Source organism: Lithobates pipiens, unplaced genomic scaffold (assembly GCF_037356315.1).
Source record: "Lithobates pipiens isolate NorthernLeopardFrog02 unplaced genomic scaffold, aLitPip1_a1.2 Scaffold_8, whole genome shotgun sequence".
NCBI classification, from domain to species: Eukaryota; Metazoa; Chordata; class Amphibia; order Anura; family Ranidae; genus Lithobates; species Lithobates pipiens.
The window spans coordinates 124,308,656-124,331,941 of record NW_027507903.1 but is presented as its reverse complement, the minus strand read 5'-3'; the positions used below and the strand labels follow the sequence as shown (position 1 = coordinate 124,331,941).

At 45.4% G+C, this 23,286-nt stretch overlaps 1 protein-coding gene across 7 annotated transcripts in view; it reads left to right on the top strand.

Annotated features, from left to right (window-relative positions):
* Positions 1-23,286, top strand: part of TMEM266 (transmembrane protein 266) — a 113,722-nt gene that overhangs the window by 47,217 nt on the left and 43,219 nt on the right. For 5 of the 7 annotated variants that reach the window (XM_077472267.1, XM_077472266.1, XM_077472270.1 and 2 more), the window contains 2 exons: positions 1,159-1,313; positions 9,635-9,708. In XM_077472267.1, coding sequence (XP_077328393.1) covers positions 1,159-1,313; positions 9,635-9,708 — 229 coding nt within the window. Of the gene's footprint in view, positions 1-1,158; positions 1,314-9,634; positions 9,709-22,803; positions 23,024-23,286 lie in introns of those variants that run through there. The other 2 variants (XM_077472269.1, XM_077472268.1) reach the window with 2 other exon arrangements.

The window sequence follows — 23,286 nt, the reverse complement described above, 5'->3', positions numbered from 1 at the left end:
ACACAGAGAAGCGAGGCAAAAAAAACTTTCAGAAAAAATTTAGGTGTCTACTTGCATTGACGGATTAGCGTCAATGCTGACACTATGTGAGCACTGGACTGTACAGAACGCTATAAAATGCAGTGGAACACATGTCCTCCTTTTAAGATTAAGAAAATGGGAGGGGAGATGCACTGGACTGCATTAAAAACATACCAAAAAGCACTAGAAAGCATCAAAAACATGCATGCAGTAGAGCATCTGGAACACATCCGGACTGTTTCTGTGGTGTGAACTGGCCCGTAAAGCTGAACTGCACCCTTGACCTCACTCTTAACCCCAGCCCACTGCTTGCATCAGGGATGAGGATATTTGAGGTATACGGAGGCAGGGCGATACTGGGGTGTTTTCCATAAGCTATGTAAAGCACCCCCATACCCCCCCCCCCCGGCCAGGATCTGCCTCAATTGCACAGAGACACAATGATTACGTTACTGGTTTTATAATAAGGTATGTAATAAAAAACAGTTTTATTAAAATAAAAAAATTAAAAAATGCCATCAACATGTTGATTGGGGTGGAAAGGGCAGGTAAGACAAAATATAAGCAGAATAAGCTTCAGATTTTCTCTACCTTTGCTCAGGTAGTGTCAGCATTGAAGCAAATCTGTCACAATGCAAGTAGACGCCTAAATTTTTTCTGAAAGTTTTTTTGTTTTGAGAAGGTTTTTTTTTTATTTTTTTGCCTCGCCTCTGTGTGATGCCCACTCACACAGACTCAGTAATAACCTGACAGAGGCTCTAACCCTACCCTGCTTTATTCAGAATGAAATAAAGTTTTGGCTGGAGATGGGCTTTAATCGATAGCCTCTGGTGGAAGCTTTTATTTATTTATTTTTTCCCCCAACTTGTAGATACTATTTCTAGGGTAGCTTCACTTTTAGTGCCATTTGTTATGGCCATGCTTTAGGTAAGAAAAAAGAAAACCAAACACCACAAATTTATAAAGTGTATCAATGTGCTTATCACCCTGAGTCTGAAGCCTGCTAAGTGCTATTAAATGAGTGTATAGAATTTGTAAAAAAAAAATCCTTACAGGTTCCCTTTTTAATCTGGTATCTTTCCCCTAAAAAAGAACAATGTAAAGTAATTTGATCCCTATGGTTCATTTCCTCTGTAGGTCAAGCTGGCTGAAGCCATGCTGTGGGAGGAGGGCTACGGTGTGGCACGTGTTTCTGTTGAGTGCGGGAGTGAACAGCTTTTTGGTGGCCTGCGTCATTCTTGTGGTGGTCCTAATGACAGTGGAACTGCTGATAGACACCAAGCTGCTTCAGTGTGAGTTCCAAATCCAAATGAATTCCCTGTGTTACTGCTCATCTTCCATGTATAATAATGCTCCTGATAGTAAAGGGCAAGTTTAGAGGTTCTGTATATTGTTTATTTCTTATGATCAGGATTAAAATACTATTGTAAGGATGTTTTTGACAAGTACATATGAAATTGTGCATATACATCAGGGGTTGACAAATTTGCTTGGAATCTAGGAGCCAGCTTAAAAAGTTAGGCGCCAGGTCCGTGACGGCGATCCGGACCTGTCCCTGGCCTGACATGGAGACGAGTGAGGGGAAGATAGCAGCGCCGTCAATTGCATTTTAGTGTAAATATGAGATCCGAGGTCTCTCTGACCCCAGATCTCATATTTAAGAGGACCTGTCATGCTTTTTCTATTACAAGGGATTTTTACATTCCTTGTAATAAGAATAAAAGTGACACAACATTTTTTTTAAAAGAACAGTGGAAAAAAAAAAAAGTTAAAATAAGCAGAAAAAATAATAATTTTTAAACGCGCCCTGTCCTGCCCGCATATAAAATCGGTGTTCAAACCACACATAGGAGGTAGCGCCGTGATCGGTAGAGCGAGAGCAATAATTCTAGCCCCAGACCTCCTCTGTAACTCAAAACGTGCAACCTGTCGAATTTTTTTAAACGTCGCCTATGGAGATTTTAAAGGGTAAAAGTTTGTCGCCATTCCATGAGCGGGTGCAATTTTGAAGCGTGACATGTTGGGTATCAATTTACTCGGCGTAACATTATCTTTCACAATATAAAAAATAATTGGGCTAACTTTACTGTTGTCTTATTTTTTTATTAACTAAATTATTTTTCCCAACAAAAGTGCGCTTGTAAGTCCGCTGCACAAATACGGTGTGACAGACAGTATTGCAACAACCACCATTTTATTCTCTAGGGTGTTAGAATAAAAAATATATATAATGTTTAGGGGGTTCTAAATAAAGGGAAGAAGAGGCAGGTAATATAAAACAGGCAGAGGAAGAAAAGCTTCATTAGCATTGCTGGTTTGTCATACCAACGGCGACCACAAGAGGGCGCCAGATTCCATAAGGAATCATAGGACCGCAGAAGGCCTCAAAGCCACGGCCTAAATTTTCGGCCGCCGGCGGAACGGCCCGACGCGATCACACTGGGGGGGTCCACAGAGACAGGATACCCCCAGCTGTGCTGCCCCAGGCGCGAGGTCGCTATTTCTAGTCGCCAATGCGACCTGGCGCCCGGGTTTTGTCGAGCCCTGATATACATATTGTATGTTTTTATTTTCAGACATTTCAGAAGTTGTTGCTCTAAACCAGCCTTTTTCAACCGAGAAGCCTTCAGGTTTCTTCAGGGGTGTCTTGGAAAAATAACTAAAAAAACTATACAAGCCAGCTAGTGGATGAAGCCTGCCTTTTAGTTACACAAAGCCACATATTTTTATTGTGCACCATTACAACCTTCTAGATGCCGACATCCTAATGCCCCTTTCACACTGGGCAGTGGGTGTGTTGGCACTATTTTTAGAGGTGCTTTACTGTCAATTTTGTGACACTATTCGGGCCGCTAACAGGCGCTTTTACCTCCCCGCTAGCAGCCGAGAGAGTTAAAACCACAGCAGCGCTATGCCGGTGGTATAGCCGCGCTGCCCCATTCCTTTACTGCACCAAAGTTGCTGCTTGCAGGAGTTTTTTTTTTTTTTTGTTTTTTTTGTTTTTTAACGTCCTGCAAGCGCACCGCTTCAGTGTGAAAGCACTCGGGCTTTCACACTAGAAAGACAGGAGCTGCTCTTTACAGGCGCTATTTTTAGCGATGTAGCGCCTGTAAAGCGACTCGGTGTGAAAGGGGTCTAACATCTAATGACTGGTTAATAAGGAGAGGTCCCTGCACAGCATACTTGGTTGCCCGTCCCCTGCCCCTTTCCATCATCACTAGGGTCACATTAGCTGAGTTAGGGAGAGAAACTGAGGTATAGGAGAAACGCTAGAATAGTAATTGGTGCCTGTGTATGTTTTGGGAGGATAAATCACCTCTAACCTTGGGTGTCCTATGTATGTGGATGTTGGTGCTTTTTTTTTTTTTTTTTTTTTTTTTTAGTTTTTAACATTTTAGAATGATGTGCTTCAAGGTTTTGCATAACTTTAAATGGTGCCTTGACTGAAAAAAGGTTGAGAAACGCTGGTCAAGGCTCCATTTCACATTTGCCTTTCGTATTCTTAGATGCTCTGTTGTCAAAATGCCTGTTTATAGAGCTCAGCGGCTCAAGCTGAAAGCTCCATACACAGTTGAGGCTCGTCTTATGTTCATCATTGTTTGGGAACAAAGTGATATGATTTCGTTTTTTGTAGATTGCCTAAATATTGTCCATGCAACAGCTGATGGAGGTCCACTGTGTTCTTTCCCTGTAGAAAAATGGCTGATCTACATCAACTGTTTGTTGTAGAGTGGAGTTTTTTTTTTTAATAGTTTTAGGGAAAATGCACTGCTCAACATAAATGAGTACTCCCCTTTTGAAAAGTAAGATTTTAATCAATATCTCGAACACAAGAACAATTTCTAAAATGTTTACAAAACTGAGTTTTATAGAACATTTGTTGGATTGCAAAATCTTTAGTTTTACTCAAATTAGTTGATGCAAAAATTAGTACACCCCACAACAAAAACTACTACATCTAATATTTTATATGACCTCCTGTCAGGAACCATGAAACAGACAGAAGTACAATCAAATCACACTTGTTTATTAATAAAAAATAAAAAGTAAATAGGAAAAATCGTAGTCAAGCATAGCCAGAGTCCAGTAGCCAGATCGGGTAGTCAGCCAGTCCAAAGTTCATAAACCAGATCGGGTAATCAGCCAGTCCAGACGTCAGGGATCCAAGGAGAGCAACTGCAAGCAGGATAGAAGCCAGGAGAGATGTCAGAAAGCCAGTCTTGAAACAAACAGCAGGAGATGCCGCCGGGCTTGAGGGGAAACCGTCTATGGAACTCGCGGAGGAGGACAGAGGCATGCACGTCAGAGGATGAAACCCAGGAGCGTTCCTCCGGACCGTACCACTTCCAATGCAGCAGGTACTGTATGCGCCCACGGAACCTACGGGAGTCAACAATGGATTGTACCTCATACTCCTCATGGTTCTCAACCTGAATAGGGTGAGGACGTTGCACCGAGGTGGTAAATTGGTTACAGACCAACGGTTTCAATAAGGAGACATGAAACACATTTGAGATGCGAATACTAGGAGGAAGGTCCAACGCGTAAGCTACTGGGTTAATCCTGTAAAGGATACGGAGAGGCCCAATAAACCGAGGTACAAACTTCAGTGAGGGAACACGAAGCCGGAGGTTACGAGATGTCAGCCAGACCCTGTCCCCAACCTGGTAGGAAGGCGCAGGCAGGCGTCTGCGGTCAGCATGGAGTCTGTACCTATTTAGCATGAGGAAAAGCCTCCTGGACTTGTACCCAAGTGGAACGAAGACCACGGAGATGCTCCTCTAACGCAGGAATACTCTGCGGAACAAACAAGTCAGGCAACATGGAAGGTTGGAAACCATAATTCGCCTTAAATGGAGACAATCGGGAGGCAGAATTCAAGGCACTGTTGTGAGCAAACTCTGCCCAAGGTAATAGGTCAGACCAGTTGTTATGATGGTCAGAAATATAGAAACGTAGGAATTGCTCCAAGGACTGATTGGCTCATTCTGTGGCCCCATTAGACTGCGGGTGATACGCAGAAGAGATCGCAAGCTGGATTCCCAACTGTGCACAAAAGGCTCGCCAGAACCGGGAGACAAACTGACTGCCCCTATCCGAGACAATCACCTTGGGTAGCCCATGTAAGCGAAAGATCTCCCAAGCAAAAATAGAAGCCAGTTCCTTAGAGATGGGCAACTTCTTAAGTGGAATACAATGACGCATCTTTGAGAACCGGTCAACCACCATAAGGATAACAGTGTTGCCTTGGGAGTTGGGCAATTCCACAATGAAATCCATAGACAGCTGAGTCCAGGGCCTCTCTCCATTGGGTATGGGTTGTAGGATGCCCACTTAAAGGTGTCGTGGCGTCTTACTCTGAGCACACATGGGACAGGCAGCTACGAAGGCAGTAACATCAGCCCGTAGACTAGGCCACCAAAATTGTTGGGAAATGGCCCAAATGAGTTGATTCTTCCCAGGATGACCAGCTGCCTTGAGAGAATGGTAAGTCTGGACCACTGCAGTATGGAGACTCTCTGGGACAAAGCAGCGGTCACAAGGTTTATCAGGAGGAGCATGGACCTGAGCAGCAAGAATTTTGTCACCCAAAGGAGAAGTAAGACTGGTGCGAACTGTAGCCAAGATACGATCAGGAGGAATCGTAGGAACCAGAACCGACTCCGACTTGGAAGTGGAGGAAAATAATCCTGACAAGGCATCAGCCCTTACATTCTTAGTACCGGGTAAGAATGAGACAATGTAATTAAAGCTTGACTAGAAAAGAGCCCATCGCGCCCTTCTGGGAGAGAATCGCTTGGCCTCAGACAAGAATGTAAGATTCTTATGGTCAGTAAGAATAAGAACGAGCACAGTGGTACCTTCAAGGAGATGCCTCCATTCTTTCAGGGCTAAAATGATCACCAACAGCTCTCTGTCACCAATCTCATAATTGCATTCAGCAGGTGACAATTTTTTGGAAAAGTAACCACACGGATGCATAGCGCTCTGTTAGGACGTTGAGACAGAAGGGCGCCAACTCGGGTCTCAGAAGCATCAACTTCTAGGATAAAAGGCAACGTAGGATCAGAATGTGCCAACACAGGAGCAGAAACAAAGGCAGCCTAGAGAGTCTCAAAGGCCTTCATGGACTCCGGAGATCAACTCTGGGTTACCGTCCTTTCTGGTCATATCAGTCAGAGGCTTGACCAGAGACGAGAAGTTACGAATAAACTTCCGATAGTAGTTGGCAAAGCCCAGGAAACACTGCAGAGGACGTAAACCCATGGGTCGAGGCCACTGTAGGACTGCCGACAGTTTTCTCTGGGTCCATCAAAAAACCAGCAGTGGAAATGACATGGAATGTAACCTGTTCACGATGGAACTCGCACTTCTCCAGTTTACAATAGAGATTGTTCTCCCTTAGTTTCTGAAGTGCACAACAGACATCTGTGTGGTGGCTCTCCAGGGACTTGGAAAATATGAGGATATCATCGAGATAAACCACCACACACAATTGCAACAAATCTCGGAGGACATTGTTAATAAATTCCTGGAAAACTGCTGGGGCGTTACAAAGGCCAAAATGCATTACCAGGTATTCATAATGGCCTGTTCTGGTATTAAACACAGTTTTCCACTCGCCGCCCTCCTTAATGCGCACGAGATTGTATGTCCCTCTCAGGTCAAGCTTTGTGAAAACCGTTGCTCCCTTGAGGCGGTCAAATAATTCTATAATCAATGGACTCGGGTAGGCATTCTTAATCGTGACACGATTGAGACTCCTATAATCTATACAAGGTCTCAGTTCACCGCTCTTCTTTTTCACAAAGAAGAAACCAGCACCAGCAGGAGACGAGGACTTGCGGATGAAACCTCGAGAAAGTGTCAGCAACATACTCCTCCATGGCCTTATCTTCCAAGACCGACAAAGGGTAAACCCGGCCACGAGGAGGTATGGCACCAGGTTGAAGGTCAATTGCGCAATCATAAGGCCGGTGTGGAGGCAAACTGCCGGCTATACCTTTATCAAAGAAATCGCCAAAATCACGGTACTCCTCCGGCAGGGAGGGGAGTGAAGCGGTGCACAGGAACCTTTGGATACCTTCAGGAAGCATGTCTCACTGCATTGTGGTGACCAGGAGAGAACCTCAGCACGGAGCCAATCAAAAGAGGGGTTGTGCCTCTGTAACCAAGGATAACCAATAACCAGCGAAAATCTGGGTGAGGAAATAACTTGGAATTGGATTATCTCGTGGTGAAGAGCCCTTATGGCCATGGACAGCGGAACCGTCTCATGAGTCACATGGGCAGGCTGTAAAGGTCTCCCGTCAAGAGCCTCAATGGCGAGTGGAGTGTCACGCAGCTGCAGCGGAATCGAGTGCTGCGAAACAAAAGCAGCATCAATGAACAGGCCTGCAGCCCCAGAGTCGATTAGCGCCTGTATCTCGATGGACGACTCAGCCCAAGAAAGGGTGACCAAAACCAGGGGCTTATCCTTCTGGATAACTGGGTACGAAACAACGCCACCTAAGGTCTGTCCATGACATGACCTCAAGGTCTGGGCGTTCCCTGGACGGGTAGGACAAGACTTCAAAAAGTGACCTGTCTGGCCACAATAAAGGCACAATCTCTCCCTCCTCCTAAAGGCTCTCTCATCCGCAGAGAGGCGCGTGAAGCCCAGGTGCATGGGTTCATCTTCACTGACCAACTCGGTACCAGGAGGCATGGGAGGCATGGGTGGGACTACAAAGCTCGGAGGCAAACGTACAGGAGGGTTCCGCAAGCGCTCCTTAAGAGAAAGTCTTTCTCTGAGTCTGGAGTCAATGAGGATGGCAAACGAGATCAAGCTCTCTAACTCAGTGGGTATATCTCGGGCTGCTATCTCATTCTTGATGGAATCTGAGATACCATGAGAAAAAGCAGCCACAAGGGCCTCATTGTTCCAAGCAACCTCTGCTGCCAGAGTACGGAATTCAATGGCGTAGTCGGCAACAGTTCTCGTACTCTGATGGACATGAGGCACTTGGCAGCAGAAGCGGAGCGTGCGGGAATGTCAAAAACCCTTTTAAAGGAGGCCACAAACTGAGGGTAACTCAAGACAACAGGTTTTTGCGTCTCCCATAGAGGGTTAGCCCAGGCCAAGGCTCTCTCAGAAAGCAAAGATATCACAAAACCTACTTTGCTTCTGTCCGTGGGAAACACCTGGGGCAGCATTTCGAAGTATATCTCAACCTGATTGAGAAACCTTCTGCAATGAACTGGATTGCCCCCAAATCGCTGGGGAAGCGGAGCAGAACCAGACATACCTCTTATAGAGGTAATACTCGAGCCGCCGTGGGGGATTCCAGGTGAGCCGTGCGATTCAGGAGCGTTTGTAACGCCAAGGCAAACTGATCCATGCGGTGATCTTGCTCATCCAATCTGGAAAAAATATTACCAACAAGTGGATTGACTGTATCTTCTGAATGAATGGCCTTCAGGGAACCATGAAACGGACAGAGACAGAAGTACAATCAAATCACACTTGTTTATTAATAAAAATAAAAAGGTAAATAGGAAAAAGCGTAGTCAAGCATAGCCAGAGTCCAGTAGCCAGATCGGGTAGTCAGCCAGTCCAAAGTTCATAAACCAGATCGGGTAATCAGCCAGTCCAGACGTCAGGGATCCAAGGAGAGCAACTGCAAGCAGGATAGAAGCCAGGAGAGATGTCAGCAGGCCAGTCTTGAAACAAACAGCAGGAGATGGTTCCTAGTGATGTGACCAATGCGAAGGCAAAGGAAAGAGTGAGCTGGAAGGCTTTAAATAGGCAGGTCAGACGAGCATCATCAGGAACAGCTGGTAACTATGGAAAGAGAAGAGAGCTGGCAATTAGCCGACAGCTGAGAGGCCAGCCCAGAGAAGGAAGGGCTAAGCCAGCCCTGACACCTCCATAATTTTGTAAGAACAGCACCAAGTCTTCTAGGCATGGAATGAACAAGTTGGTGACCTAATACAAAATCCTATCTTTTTCCATTCTTCAAGAACGACCTTTTTTTTTTCTTTTTTTTTCTTTTTTTTTTTTTTTTTTCTTTTTTTTAGAGCTTGGATGCTGGATAGTGATGCTCAACTTGTCTCTTCAGAAATCCCCATAGGTGTTCAGTTGTTCAGGTCAGGAGACATACTTGGCAACTGAATCGCTTTCTCCCTGTTCTTCTTCAGAAATGCAACAGTGGCCTTAGATGTGTGTTATGGATTATTGTCATGTTGGAAAAGTGCATGACGATAAAGGGCATGTAGTGATAGTAGCATCTTCTCTTTTAATATACAGCAATACATCTGAATTCATGATACCATCAATGAAATGCAGCCCCCTCCCCGACAGCAGCAGCAGCATTAATGCAGCCCCACAGAAGAAAGTCCCCATATTTCACTGTAGGCACAATGCATTTTCCTCTGTACTCCGTACCTTTTGAGACGCCATTTTTTCCCCACACTTGGAGTATTTTGTAGTATAGTGTCATAGAAAATGTTGATCCTGAAAGGAAAGCAAAGGTTTTCTGACAAAGCTGTTGGGTTGTACTCATTTATGTATACAGTGCTCAGCATAAACTTAGTCTTTCATCATTTTTGTAATTTTATTTATATTTTTTAGTCTCAAATGCAACACAATGTTCAGGGATCATCCACTGGATAAGCCTGTCTATCTTGTCGGTGTTCTTTGTGGAGGTAGGACAATTAAATAATCATTATTGCTAATAAAGGTTTTATTTTCTGTATACTATTTCTTCTTTGATTTTTTTTTTTTTTTTCTATAACAAACCTGTTATACTTACTACCTCTGTGCAGTGATTTTGCACAGACCAGCCCCAGTCCTCCTCTTCTTGGGTCCCCCATCAGCACTCTGGGCCCCTCCACCCTTCTAAGTGCCCCCATAGCAAGCCACTTGCTGTGGGGGAACTCATGCATGCTTGCTCCTGAGCCCTACTATCTGTGTCCATACGACACAGAGCGCAACTTAGCCCCACTCCCTCCTCCCTGATTGAGATTGACAGCAGTGGGAGCCAATGGCTCCTGCTGTAGCATCACAGCCAATGAGGAGAGAGACCTGGGAGAGCCTCAGCTCTATTGCACATTCTTGGATCAAAATCAGGCTTAGGTAAGTATTAGGGGTGGTTGCACGCTGAAGGTCAAAAACCTTCATTCTTTAGAACCACTAACTTTAAGATTGAAAGCTCTTTTTAAAACAGAGTCTTCACACCAGTTTTTTTCTTAATGTTTTATATGTCTGGGTTCACCTCCCAAACACTATAAGCGATTGGAAAATGTAAATGCTATGTAAAATAAATGGATGATAATAATAGCAATGTTAATATTATTACTTTTTGGTTCTTGTTATGGAATGGTACTCAGTGCAGAAACACCAAAACCATGTATTTAGCTCCAAAAACAGTATAGATATACAATTATAAAATGACGCAATACAATGACATTCCAGTTTAAGTGGTGATAAACTTTCATCTGTGGTAGGTTGTGCAGGCAGATGTAATCCAACTATCCCCTGAGCAAGCTGTCTGCAGCGGACTCTGCATTTGTAAGGTTCCTCTTGCTGACCTTTCTAGTTTGTTGAGTTTGGTGAGAAGAGGAGCAGTCAACACAGGTTTTCCAACTCTGATTGGAATTTTCCCCAGCAGAGGTCTGCTGGACACATCCAGGTTCATCCAGAGACACAAGATTGTACCTCAACCAGAAACTGGTTGACTGACCGTCATTTTATCCCTATAGATCACTTAAAGGTTTAAAAAAAAAAAAAAGACAAAATACCTCTGGTTATTTTTTGGTTCATTGTTCTGACTTCAGTAAATCTAATCTGGTTATGATGTTGTTCTGCACCTTTACATGTCATAATGATTCATTATATGATTCTTTAGAAGGGTTTGGTGGGAGAGATGCTACATCTGAGCTGCAAACTTTTTGGTACTGACGACACAAACTTGCAGGTTTAGTAGTGTCAGTATGGCTGTTAGGCTACTTTTAACCACTTCAGCCCCGGACCAATTGTCAGCCTAAGGACCAAAGGTCTTTTTACAATTTCGCACTGCACTGCTTTAACTGGTAATTGCGCGGTCATGCAATGTTGTACCCTAACGAAATTTGCGTCCTTTTCTTCCCACAAATAGAGCTTTCTTTTGATGGTATTTGATTGCCTCTGCGATTTTTATTTTTTGCAATATAAATGGAAAAAGACCGAACATTTCGAGAAAAAATGATATTTTCTACTTTTTGTTATAAGAAAAATCGAATAAACTCAATTTTAGTCATATACATTTAGGGCAAAATTTATTCAGCCACATGTCTTTAGTAAAAAAAAATGTCAATAATCGTATATTTATTGGTTTGCGCAAAAGTTATAGCGTCTACAAACTAGAGTACATTTTCTGGAATTTACACAGCTTTTAATTTATGACTGCCCATTTCATTTCTTGAGGTGCTAAAATGGCAGGGCAGTACAAACCTCCCCCAAATGACCCCATTTTGGAAAGTAGACACCCCAAGGAAATTGCTGAGGGGCATGTTGAGCCCATTGAATATTTTTTTTTTTTTTTTGTCCCAAGTGATTGAATAATGACACACAAAAAAAAAAAGTTTACAAAAAGTTGTCACTAAATGATATATTGCTCACACATGCCATAGTTATATGTGGAATTGCACCCCAAAATATATTCTGCTGCTTCTCCTGAGTACGGTGATACCACATATGTGGGACTTTTTGGGAGTCTAGTTGCGTACGGCACCCCGAAAACCAATCACTGCCTTCAGGATTTCTAAGGGTGCAAATTTTTGATTTCACTCCTCACTACCTATCACAATTTCGAAGGCCATAAAATGCCAAAATAGCACAAAACCCCCCCAAATGACCCCATTTTGGAAAGTAGATACCCCAAGCTATTTACTGAGAGGCATGTTGAGTCCATGAAATATTTTATATTTTGCCACAAGTTGCAGGAATATTACAATTTTTTTTTTTTTTTTTTTTTGCACAAAGTTGTCACTAAATGCTATATTGTTCACACATGCTATGGGCATAAGTGAAATGACACCCCAAAATAAGTTCTGCTGCTTCTCCCGAGTGGGGGACTTTTTCAGAGCCTAGCCACGTACGGGACCCCGAAAACCAAGCACTGCCTTCCGGATTTAAATAAAAAAACGCTACCAAAAAAAACTGTTAGCGATCACAGGGATCAGGCCTGACTCTGCGATCGCTGCAGTTATGTGTTTAGTGTTTTGTAAGTGACAGTGATCGATCGATACTGCACTTGGGTGGGCTGGGCGGAGGGGCAAAACGCAGGTGCTAGCAGGTATATGGGCTGATCCTGCCAACAATGCGTTTTTTTTGGAACCCTAAACTGCTGGGGACGCTAGTATAGATCTGTTCAGATCAGATATTGATCTGTTCAGATTCTATACCACTACGGCAGGTTTATGCTTTGCGCATGGGTGTTAGCGGTACTGGCACTAACCTAGCGCTGCCTAGGGCGACACAGACCCTGACCCTAAAACCTAATTGATATCACCCGCCGGGTGATCAGGGGGTTAAACCTTTATTGGGTAATAAATGGCGGGTGCCCTGATGCTATAAAAAGCAAACTAACTAACCAGAGTCACCCGTAACACTTATACGGTGATCACTGGTGAAAGGGTTAACTAGGGGCAATCAGGGGGTTAAAATTTTTATTAGGTAGTATATGGGGGTCCCTGGCGCTATATAAAAACCTGACGGGGAACCTAAATAACTAACTGGCTAACCAGCGTCACCAGTGACACTTATACGGTGATCGCTGGTGAAAGGGTTAACTAGGGGCAATCAGCGGGTTAAAATCATTATTGGGTAGTATATCGGGGGACCTAGCCCTATAAAAATCTGGCGGTGAACCTAAAAAAATAACTAGCTACCTAGCGACACTAGTGACACTAATGCAGCGATCAGAAAAATGATCGCTTAGTGACACTGGCAAAAGGGGTTGAAAGGGTTAACTCTAGGGGCAATCAGGGGGTTAAACCTTTATGGGGGGGGGGGTAGGGGGCTACCTTGGACCTAACACTAACTGCCCTGACTGTTTTTACTGTCACAACTGACACTAAATGCAGTGATCAGTAAATAAATGATCACTGCAATCAGTGACACTGTGACTGGGAGGGGGATCGGGGGGGGGGGGGGGGGGGGGGTTTGTGTGCCTACATGTCAGTGTAGTGTTGGTGCACACTTACTTTCACTGTTCTCCTCGTAGTCCGGTCAAAAAGACCGCCCGGAGGAGAATGACATCACTTCCTCCCTGCCTGTGTTTACTATACACAGTGGGGGAAGCTTCTCATTCACCAGGAGCGATCGAGAGGGAATGGCCAGAAACCAACGCCCATCCCCTCATCCTGGATCGCTCCTGCAGCGAAACGGACCACCGCATCCAGCGGGAGGGGGGTCTGATCGGACCCCCCACCCGCTGGAAGGCGAGCACGTACATGTACGTGCTTGTGCCTGTCGGTGCCGTTGCACTGACGTACATTGCCATGCGGCGGTCCTTAAGTGGTTAAACTGGTTGTAAAGGTAATCATTTTTTTTTTTTTTTTTTTAAATAACAAACATGTTATACTTCCACTGTGCAGCTCGTTTTGCACAGTGGCCCCCAAACCTGGTCTTCTGGGGTCCCTTGGCGGCTGTCTTGGCTCCCCCCCCCCCGCACAGACTTCTCACGTTCGTGCGAGCTCGCTCGCATGGTTAAGGAGTGCTTGCGTGTGTGCTTCCGTGTTACAGCCTGCGGCCATAGCCGATCACTCTGCCCCACGCGCATCATTGGATGTGATTGACAGCAGCGCGAGCCAATGGCCGCGCTGCTTTCAGTCCATCCACTGCAACCAATCAACTGGCAGGCTGAGTGGCGAAGAGGATGTCTGGGACGAGCGGGGCTTTTCGAGGGGTCAGGTAAGTAAAAGGAGGGGGCTGGGGGGGCCGGCACTGTCGGATGTTTTTTCACCTTAATGCATAGAATGCATTAAGGTGAAAACATTTTTACCTCTACAACCCCTGGACCATTTGGCTGGCCAAAGACTAGACCACTTTTTGTGATTCGGCACTGCGTCGTTTTAATTGAGAATTCGCGCGGTCGTGTGACATGGCTCCCAGACAAAATTTACATCCTTTTTTCCCCCCACAAATAGAGCTTTCTTTTGGTGGTATTTGATTACCTCTGCGTTTTTTATTTTTTGGGCTATAAACAAAAAAAAGCGCCAATTTTAAAATAAACTCATTATTTTTAACTTTTTGGTATAATATACGTATTCTTCTACATATTTTTGGTAAAAAAAAAATTGCAGTAAGCGTACATTGATTGATTGGTTTGCGCAAAAGTTATAGCGTCTACAAAATAGGGGATAGATTTATGGCATTTTTATTAATATATATTTTTTTTTTTTTACTAGTAATCAGTGATTTAAGTAACTCAGTTAAAATAAACTGAGTTACTTTTAGAGGGTAACGAGTAATCTAACTGATTACTCTTCCCCTCATGGTAACGCCGTTCCCATTACTTGGGCGGCGTTACCGGAATTACATCCTGTCTGGACCTTTTGAAATGAACAGACTTGCCCCCACACGGAGTAAAGTCCGTTAATTTTGAACGTGACTCCCCTCACCCCAAAACACCTTGTCCCCATGTTGATGAGGACAAGGGCCTCTTCCCGACAACCCTGGCCGTTGGTTGTCGGGGTCTGCGGGCGGGGGGCTTATCGGAATCCGGGAGCCCCCTTTAATAAAGGAACCCCCAGATTCCGGCCCCCCTACCCTATGTGAATGAGTATGGGGTCAACTTAACCATTCACCTAGGGAAAAATTGTTAATAAAAAACACAACACAGGTTTTTAAAGTACTTTATTAGACAGCTCTGGGGGTCTTCTCGCCGGGCTCCTCCTATCTTCTGCTCTTTTACCGCTAGCTCTTTTACTAGCGGAGGAGCCCGGCTTTCTCCTTCGTCGCCATGCAGGGGTCTTCTTCCGACTTCGGGGGTCTTGTCCCACTCTTCGCTTCTTCTGCCGGGCTATCTTCTTACAGCTCTTTTACTAGCGTTGGCCTGGTCTTGTCGCTTGTTGCTGTCTCCTCCTCCTCCCTCCTCCCTCCTCGCCCCCTTCCTGCTCCCCTCCCTCGATACGACGCTCTCTCCGGCGACTTTTATATAGGCATAAGGGGCAGGTCCCCGGGTGATGTCACATGGTGACCCTGCCTCTTATGATGGCACAGCCCTGGGGGATGCTGGAACTGTGACATCATAAGGGGCAGGGTCACCATGTGACACCACCCGGTGACCCCACCCCTTATGCCTATATAAGTCGCTGCACAACACGTCGTGTCAACATTGGAAGGAAGAAGAGAAGAAGGCAGCGACAGCAACAAGCGAAAGCGACAAGACTGGGCCAACGCTAGTAAAAGAGCTGGAAGACCCCCGAAGTCGGAAGAAGAACCCCAGACGGTGGTGGCAATGAAGGAGAGAGCCGGGCTCCTCCGCTTGTTAAAGAGCTAGCGGTAAAAGAGCAGAAGATAGTGGAGGAGCCCAGCGAGAAGACCCCCGAAGTCGGAAGAAGACCCCCGGAGCCTTCTAATAAAGTACTTTAAAAATCTGTGTTTGGGTAGGGGTACATCGTCAACATGGGGACAAGGTGCTATGGGGTGGGGGGGGCCGCAGGGCACCCCCCCATGTTAAGGGCACACGGCCTGGTATGGTTGGGGGGGGGGGGCTCGCTCGTCCCCACCCCCTTTCCTGACCAGCCGGGCTGCGTGCTCGGATAAGGGTCTGCTATGGACTTTGGGGGGACCCCCCACGACATTTTTTCGGCGTAGGGGTTCCCCTTTAAATCCATACTAGGCGACGGGCTCGTGAGGTGTCAATCTCGCCGATGGAGGCGGCGACATTGACTTCCTTCGCTAGTCCCATCTATAGAATATTAAAAAAAAAAAAAAGTCAGTTACTTTGCTGAGTAATTAATTACTTTTTCCAATGTAGTAACCGAGTTACTAATGCAATTACTTTTTGGGATAAGTAATTTGTAACTTAACTAATTACTTTTTTAAAAGTAAGATGACCAACACTGCTAGTAATAGTGGCGATCAGCGTTTTTTTTTTTTTTTTTATCATGACTGCGACATTATGGCGGACATGTCAGACAATTTTGACACATTTTTAGGACTATTGACATTAATACAGCGATTAGTGTGATTAAAATTGCATTGATTACTGTAAAAATGTCACTGACAGTGAAGGTGTTAACACTAGGGGACAGGAGAGGGGGTTAATATGTATCCTATTTTGTGTTCTAACTGAAGGGGGGATGGGACTTTGCAGGGAAACTAACAGATCTCTGTCCATACCCACACACAGCTTCCGGTTCTCCATGCGATCATGGGAGCCCAGCAGCAATCGAGACCCCCGAGCACTTGCAGAATCCTCCTTCATCAGGATTTGGATGTATATGAGAGTGGCCTCAGCAGTGTTAATGTACATTTCGGTGCATGTCTGCAGCAGTGCAGCAACCCCCCTATTTTTTACAAGCAACAAAGCTGCCTTCTGGTCATTATGTTGGACATGTGATCAGTTATGATTATGCCACAAACAATTTGCTGGCTTAACAGTTCAGTTGAGAGCACAAGCAATTGTGACAGTTCTCATTCAGGACATGCCTTGAATGGAACTGTTTTGGGAAACCGGTAAATTGATGGGTTTAGTTCTTCTTCAAATTGAGACTGCTTTAGGCTAGGTTCACACCATAGCGATGCGGGAACGCCGCGAATCCGCGGCGTTTTCCCACATCGCATGCCTCCCGCCGGCAGTTCACACTGCCCTATGCGGACTGCTGGGAGTGTCAATGAAATCTTAATGACACCCCCAGACCAGTCCGCATATCGCAGTGCGATCTGCAAACTCGGACAGGAATCGGATCGCATGGTGTGAACACCCATGCGATCCGATTCTGCTGCGGACCAAAAAAAGGGTCCTGTGCGAGTTTGCAGCGGGTGCGATGCGAATTCAGCCATACTATCTGTATGGCTGAACTCGCATCGCACAGACAGATCGGATGTGATTTGCACTGCAGTGCGGTGCGAATCACATCCGGATCTCTCACCCGCAGCGGTGTGAACCCAGCCTTATAAGAAACAGATACTAAGGAGTTGAGGCAGTAAAGGCTAATGGGCTGTTCAGTTTGCAAGGAAGTTTTCTTTAGCTTAGTGAATGAGGTGGGGATCTGCTGACTTCCATCATCCAATAATTTTTTATTTTTTTTTCATACATCATGGGACACAGTCAGGCTAATATTACCTGCTGGGTTATACTCCATCAGGTGAATGGACACTGGTAGACCAAAGGTCTTTTAGACAGGAAGTGATCCCCTAAATAACCCATCCCATACAGGAAGTACTTTAGTTATTTTTACCAGTGTCTGCAAGGTGGATGAAATGGTTTGTTTGAGCTTTCTGAGCTCCAGGTCTCTAGTCCCACAAATGGTTCCAAAAACGAATCGAGGGATTGACCGGATCCATTTGACACAGGTCTTTATGCTTAGATAAATGGTACCTGAGCCTCGCAAAGAAGACTCAAGATCCTGCAAGGTTTTGCCTGTAATGTGGCCTCCGGGCGCTGGACCCTGCGGAGTGGAAATCCTGGACATGACCGCCCTAAGGCATTTCCTGCAGGGTGCTGTACAGGCCCAAGAGAGTGGACCCTAAACATGAAAGGGTACCCAGTCCTTGAAGGTCCAAGTGACAGGAACCCACCGTGAAGGGTGAAGACTGGACGGGTAAGTGAAACCCCTTTATTTTATCATTGTGGGGTGTCCCAGTGATTGTAACGTTCAGTCAAGCTAGCTTAAGGCTGGACACCATACGGGGGGGAAGGGGTTCTGGGCTAGCTGTGGGTGTTTGCAAAGTGTACCTTTTTTGCTTATGTCTGGCTGTTTTTTACCTGTATGATGCCGCTATTTCGCCTTGGTTGGTCATGGGGCATGTGCGTTCGCAAGAGCGCCGCTGGGCTCAGCAGTTTGTTTGGTGCCCATGGCACACGCGGCTTTGCTGCACATATGTCATAGCTTTTATCCGGGCGCACAAAAATTTGCATCGTACCCGAATACAGTCACGCCCATTCGCCGGGACCGCACACATGTGTGCGCATACACGCATAGAACGTTCCGGCGCATACCCAGCTTATTTCAGCTGTGCAAGCCAAGCATGCGGTGCTTCGAGAAGGCAGCTGTGGGACACCCAGCAGGCTCTGAACAGACACTTGCATTGGTTAATTTTTTTCCTTACCGGGGTCACGTGAGTCACCAGGTGTTGCTTGGCAGGCTAAAGGTGCTTAGCAGGATTGATGCATAGTGGCATGGTGAGCCCTATTAAAGGGTCTCCCTACTGAGGTGTTTTAATTACACCCAAGTATTCTTTGTTTGCAGGCATTGAATGTCTTCCAAAAAGGATTGGTACTAACACCACAGGGAAGAGCACACCTATGTCATCAGTAGTTCTTGATGAACCTAGTCATAAATGATTGAAACAACACACCTAAGGCCACATCCGTATAATGTTTAACTCAGAAGAGGAGAGGAATAAAGGGGCAGAGGCCCTCGTTCGGACTTTTCAGGCAATGGAGCAAAGTATAGTAAAACGAATATTTTATTAACAAGATTACAACAGGTCATATATAGATGGCGGCTCCACTCTGTAGGTTCCTGGGGGGATCACTGAATGATTAGTCACCATTGTATGTTTAAACACTACAGTGGACTTTACAGACATCTGATGGGTTGATGCCCAAGTGCCTGCTGAATTTATTTGAAAGCATTTTTTCCAGTCTTTTGGAACTACTTGTCTAATCTCCCAATGAATGTGGACTGTTAAAGGTTAGAGAGGCTTTTCTTGCCTCCTCCTTGATTATCCAGGATTTTTCAAGTTTTGCACTTCTCATTCCCCCTCTTCACCGGTGAATGATATACCTATATCTATGTACGTTATCAGCCCACCCTTTGGCTATTGGTATTATTGAGAGTCCACCTCCTATAAATGGTGATTTACTTCTGATCATCTGGGAGATTTCCACGTGTAGACAACCGGTTATCTGTGAATGAGACCTGTTTTCTTTCAACCAAAACCCTGTGTGTCCTGAAGAAGCAGTAATGAAATGCGTTGACGCACAGGCGCTCACTTCGGTGTAAATTTTTTGTCTATGTATTGTATGTTTTTAACTCCCTTTTTTTTCTATACATGACCTGTCTGTTGTAATCTTGTTAAAAAAATATTAGTTTTACTATACTTTTGTCCATTGCCTGAAAAGTCTAAACGAGGGCCTCTGCCCCTTTTATTCCTGTCCTCTTCTGATGAACCTGGTCGTATCCCTAGTGTTGTATCCCCTGAAAGACCAGAGGCTCACAGGAAATCTGAGCCACTGCGCCTATCTGGTATTGTGCCTACAGTCTGCTGCTTCACCCTTTATCACTAAAGATGAACTGTCCTCAGCCCTAGCCGGTTAGAGCACAGAATTGCCGGCATGATTGCCTCCATTCCGCAAGGTGGCAGGAAGCAGGACAGATTCCCCTCCCCGGAGTCTCATCATCTGGAGCAGAAATGGGTTGAGGATGGAGAAGAGCTTAAAGAGGAAGTAAACCCTGATGGGTTTACTTCCTCTTTCATTCCCTGCAAAGGCAAAACATAATGGACTACTATGCATCACATATTAGCCCATTGTGTCACTTACCTAACACAGGAGCTGGCGAAGTCACCGCTGTCCCCTGTAGTCCGGCACATCCATCTACTCAGTGGGGTCTCGCAGCTCCGCCGCTGTCATTCGGCAAAGCCGCAATGACGTCACTCCCGCGCATGAGCACGGGAGCCGACACGCGCGGCATCTTCGTCATTGACGATGCCACGCTTAGTGCGCTTGCACGCTGCTGTCTACGGTGCGTGCACCGTAGACAGTGGTGCCTGTCTTCGGGCAAATATCTCCTAAACCGTATAGGTTTAGGAGATATTTCTTGGACCTACAGGTAAGCCTTAATCTAGGCTTACCTGTAGGTCAAAGTGGTTTGTAAGGGTTTACAACCACTTTAAAGCTCAGGATTCAGTGGAGTGCCCGGCACATGAGTATACTTCAGAGCAATCTGGACAAGAAGATATCCAGTCAAAGTCTGCCTCTCAGTTGCAGAGGTTTTTGATCTTTACTGAAATGGTTCATTCTGCTTTTAAGTTGCCTCTTGCAGAGGTGACTGAGCCCCCTGGTCTTCTTTTGCAACCTTTTCAGGTTGCATAGACTTTCCCGCTACACCTTCTGTTGGAACACGTGGTGTATGCTTTTGGGAACATCCTGACAGGACTTTTGTCTCCTAAAATGTTTTCCCTTTTATATCCCATGGATGAAAAGTTTGTTAAAAAATTGAGCCAGCCAGTAGCAGTCTTCCTTAAATAAGAACTTAACTTGTCCGGTAGATAACGCACAGGGCTTGAAAGACCCTGTTGACAAGAAATTGGAGTTATTATTAAAGGCTTCCTTTTCTTTGGCCAGTTTAGCTATTCAGACAGCTGTTGCAGCAATTGGTATTTGCCAGTCCATAAAGGATCAAGTCAAATGGCCAGGTAGGCCTAACCAGGAGGATGATCTGCCTGAAAGTAATGCCGCGTACACACGACCGGACTTTTCAACATCAAAAGTCTGACGGAATGATTCCGGCAGACCATTCGATTGTGTGTGGGCTGCAGCGGACTTTTGATTTGCAAAAGTCTGACAGACTTTAGAAATGGAACATGTTTCAAATTTTTCCGCCAGAACTCCGCCGGACCCAGTTCCTACCGAGAGATCCGCTCGTGTGTATGCTAGTCCGACGGACAAAAACCGACGCTAGGGCAGCTACTGGCTATGAACTTCCTTATTCTAGTCCAGTCGTACGTCATTGCGTTCGAATCCGTCGGACTTTGGTGTGATTGTGTGTGGCCAAGTCTGTTCATTTGGAAAGTCTGTCGGACCTAAGTCCGGTCGTGTGTACGCGGTATAAGACAGATATTCCTCAAGCCCTGTGTTTTTTTGCTGTTGATGCTTTAAAGGATTCAATACAGCAGGTTTCTGGTCTGGCTCACTTGTCTGTGCAGGCTGTGCATATGAGCAGACTTTTATGGCTTAAGAACTGGCAGCTGAGCTTCCTTGTAAAAAGTTATTGGCAGGTTTCGTGTTTCATGGGGAACCTTTATTCGGTGATCACTTGGACAAATATATCCAAAATATTTCCAGAGACGTTTAAAAACCCAGGGACTGCTTCTTCAAATGTCTCGGCGTCAAGGCGGTTCTGCTGCCAACAGGGCGCTAGGGCCAGGGGTGGCCATGGCCGGAAAAGGCCCTGGGTCCAAAATTCTTCTAAACCCAGCACCAAGCCCTCCTTTTTGAGGGGATGCCCCCACTCCATTGGGTGGGGGGAAGGCTAATGCACTTTGCGGACATTTGGAAAATAATTCAGGACGAGTGGGTCACCTAAATTATTAAATTATATATAATTATTACAAGCTGGAGTTACGGGGGTGCTAAGATCCAGCGTTCCCTCGGATTCTCCAAAAATAAACTTCTTGCTTCAGGCACTACATCTAGTGCATCAAGGAGTGATTTTGAAGGTTCCGGTATCCGAAGGGGGCATAGGGTTTTACTCAAACCTGTTTATGGTTCAGACACAAGGTCCATTCTAGACCTAAGGTCTCTGAACAAGTATCTATTGATACAATCCTTTCGGGTGGAGTCTGTCCACTCAGTAGTAACTTCACTCCAGAGGGGAGACTTTTTAGCCTCTATCGATTTAAAGGATGCCTACTTACAAAGGTCCTAGCACCAGTAATGGGTCTTTTAAGGGCCCAAGGGATCCTGATGCTTGGGTATCTGGGCAACCTCCTGCTTAGAGATCACTCAGTACATGCTCTAGAACAGCGCATAATATACACAGTGAGGTATTTGAAAAGCTTAGGCTGGATCAAGTCAGCCTTGAGACCAGCTTAAAGTCTAAAATATTTAAGTCTGATTCTAAACACGCAAGCAAGAGTATTCTTGCCACCTGTAAGGATCTGTGCCCTGAAGGATCAGGTGTGTCAGATAAAGGACACCAGACAACCCTCATTCGGCGCTGTATGAGTCTTCTAGGGAGGACGGTATCCTCCTTCGTGGCCCAGAAGGCCCTGGTTCCTGGCGATTTGTGAGGCTGACAATAGACGGCCATGGACGCTTCCACGTCACCCTGATCTACTGTCTCAAGGTCCTATATTCCACCCAAATTTACAGTCTCTAAATTTGATGGCATGGCTATTGAAGCCAGGGTGTTAAAGGACTGTGGCATCTCGGGACTAGTGGTGCCTATTCTAGTGAATACTAGAAAAGCCATCACTAGGAAGATTTATCATAAGGTCTGGAAGACTTGTATTGCTTGGTGTGAAGCCAGAAAATGGCATCCTCGGAAATATGTGATTGTGAGAATTATCTTTTCTATAGTTGGCTGTGGAAATCAAATTGGCTTTGAGTACAATCAGAGGTCAAGTTTTGGCCCATCACTATTCTTCCAGATGCCTTTAGCCTCCTATTCACTGATCCAAACCTTTATGCAAGGGGCAACTCTCTTGCTTCCCCCCATTAGGTCACCAATGTGTCCCTGGGACTTGAACTTGGTGCTGTCTGTTACAGAAACAAGCATTTGAACTTAAGGAAATTCCATTAGACTTGCTGTCACGCAAGCTAGCCTTCATGATGGCTATCACCTCGGATAGAAGGGTGTCGGAGGTGGTAGCCCTTTCATGCAGGGAACCGTACTTGATCGACCTGTTCCATCCCTTCTGCCAAAAGTGGTGTCGGCCTTTCAGTTAAATCAGGACATTATTTTGCCTTCTTTTTTCTCTCAGCCTCATTCGGCAGAAGACAACTGCATTCTATGGACGTTGTCCAGGCAGTCCAGGTTTATTTGTCTAGATCTGCGGAGATCCGAGGATCATACTCTGGTGTGTGTTTGTTTTTTGTTTGTTTTTTTAACCAAAAGAACCCTAGAAGGGGCATGTAGCCGCTAAAGCTTCAACTGCCAATTGGGTCCGTCAATTGATCATTCCAGCCTATGGGCTGAAACATAAAGCTCCTCCTTTAGGGTGAGAGCTTATTCTACAAGGGGTGTAGGAACCTCCTGGGCTTTTCGCCATCAGGTTTCTGTGACTCAGATTTGTAAGGCTGCTACCTGGTTTTTAGTGCATACGTTCACAAAATTATATCA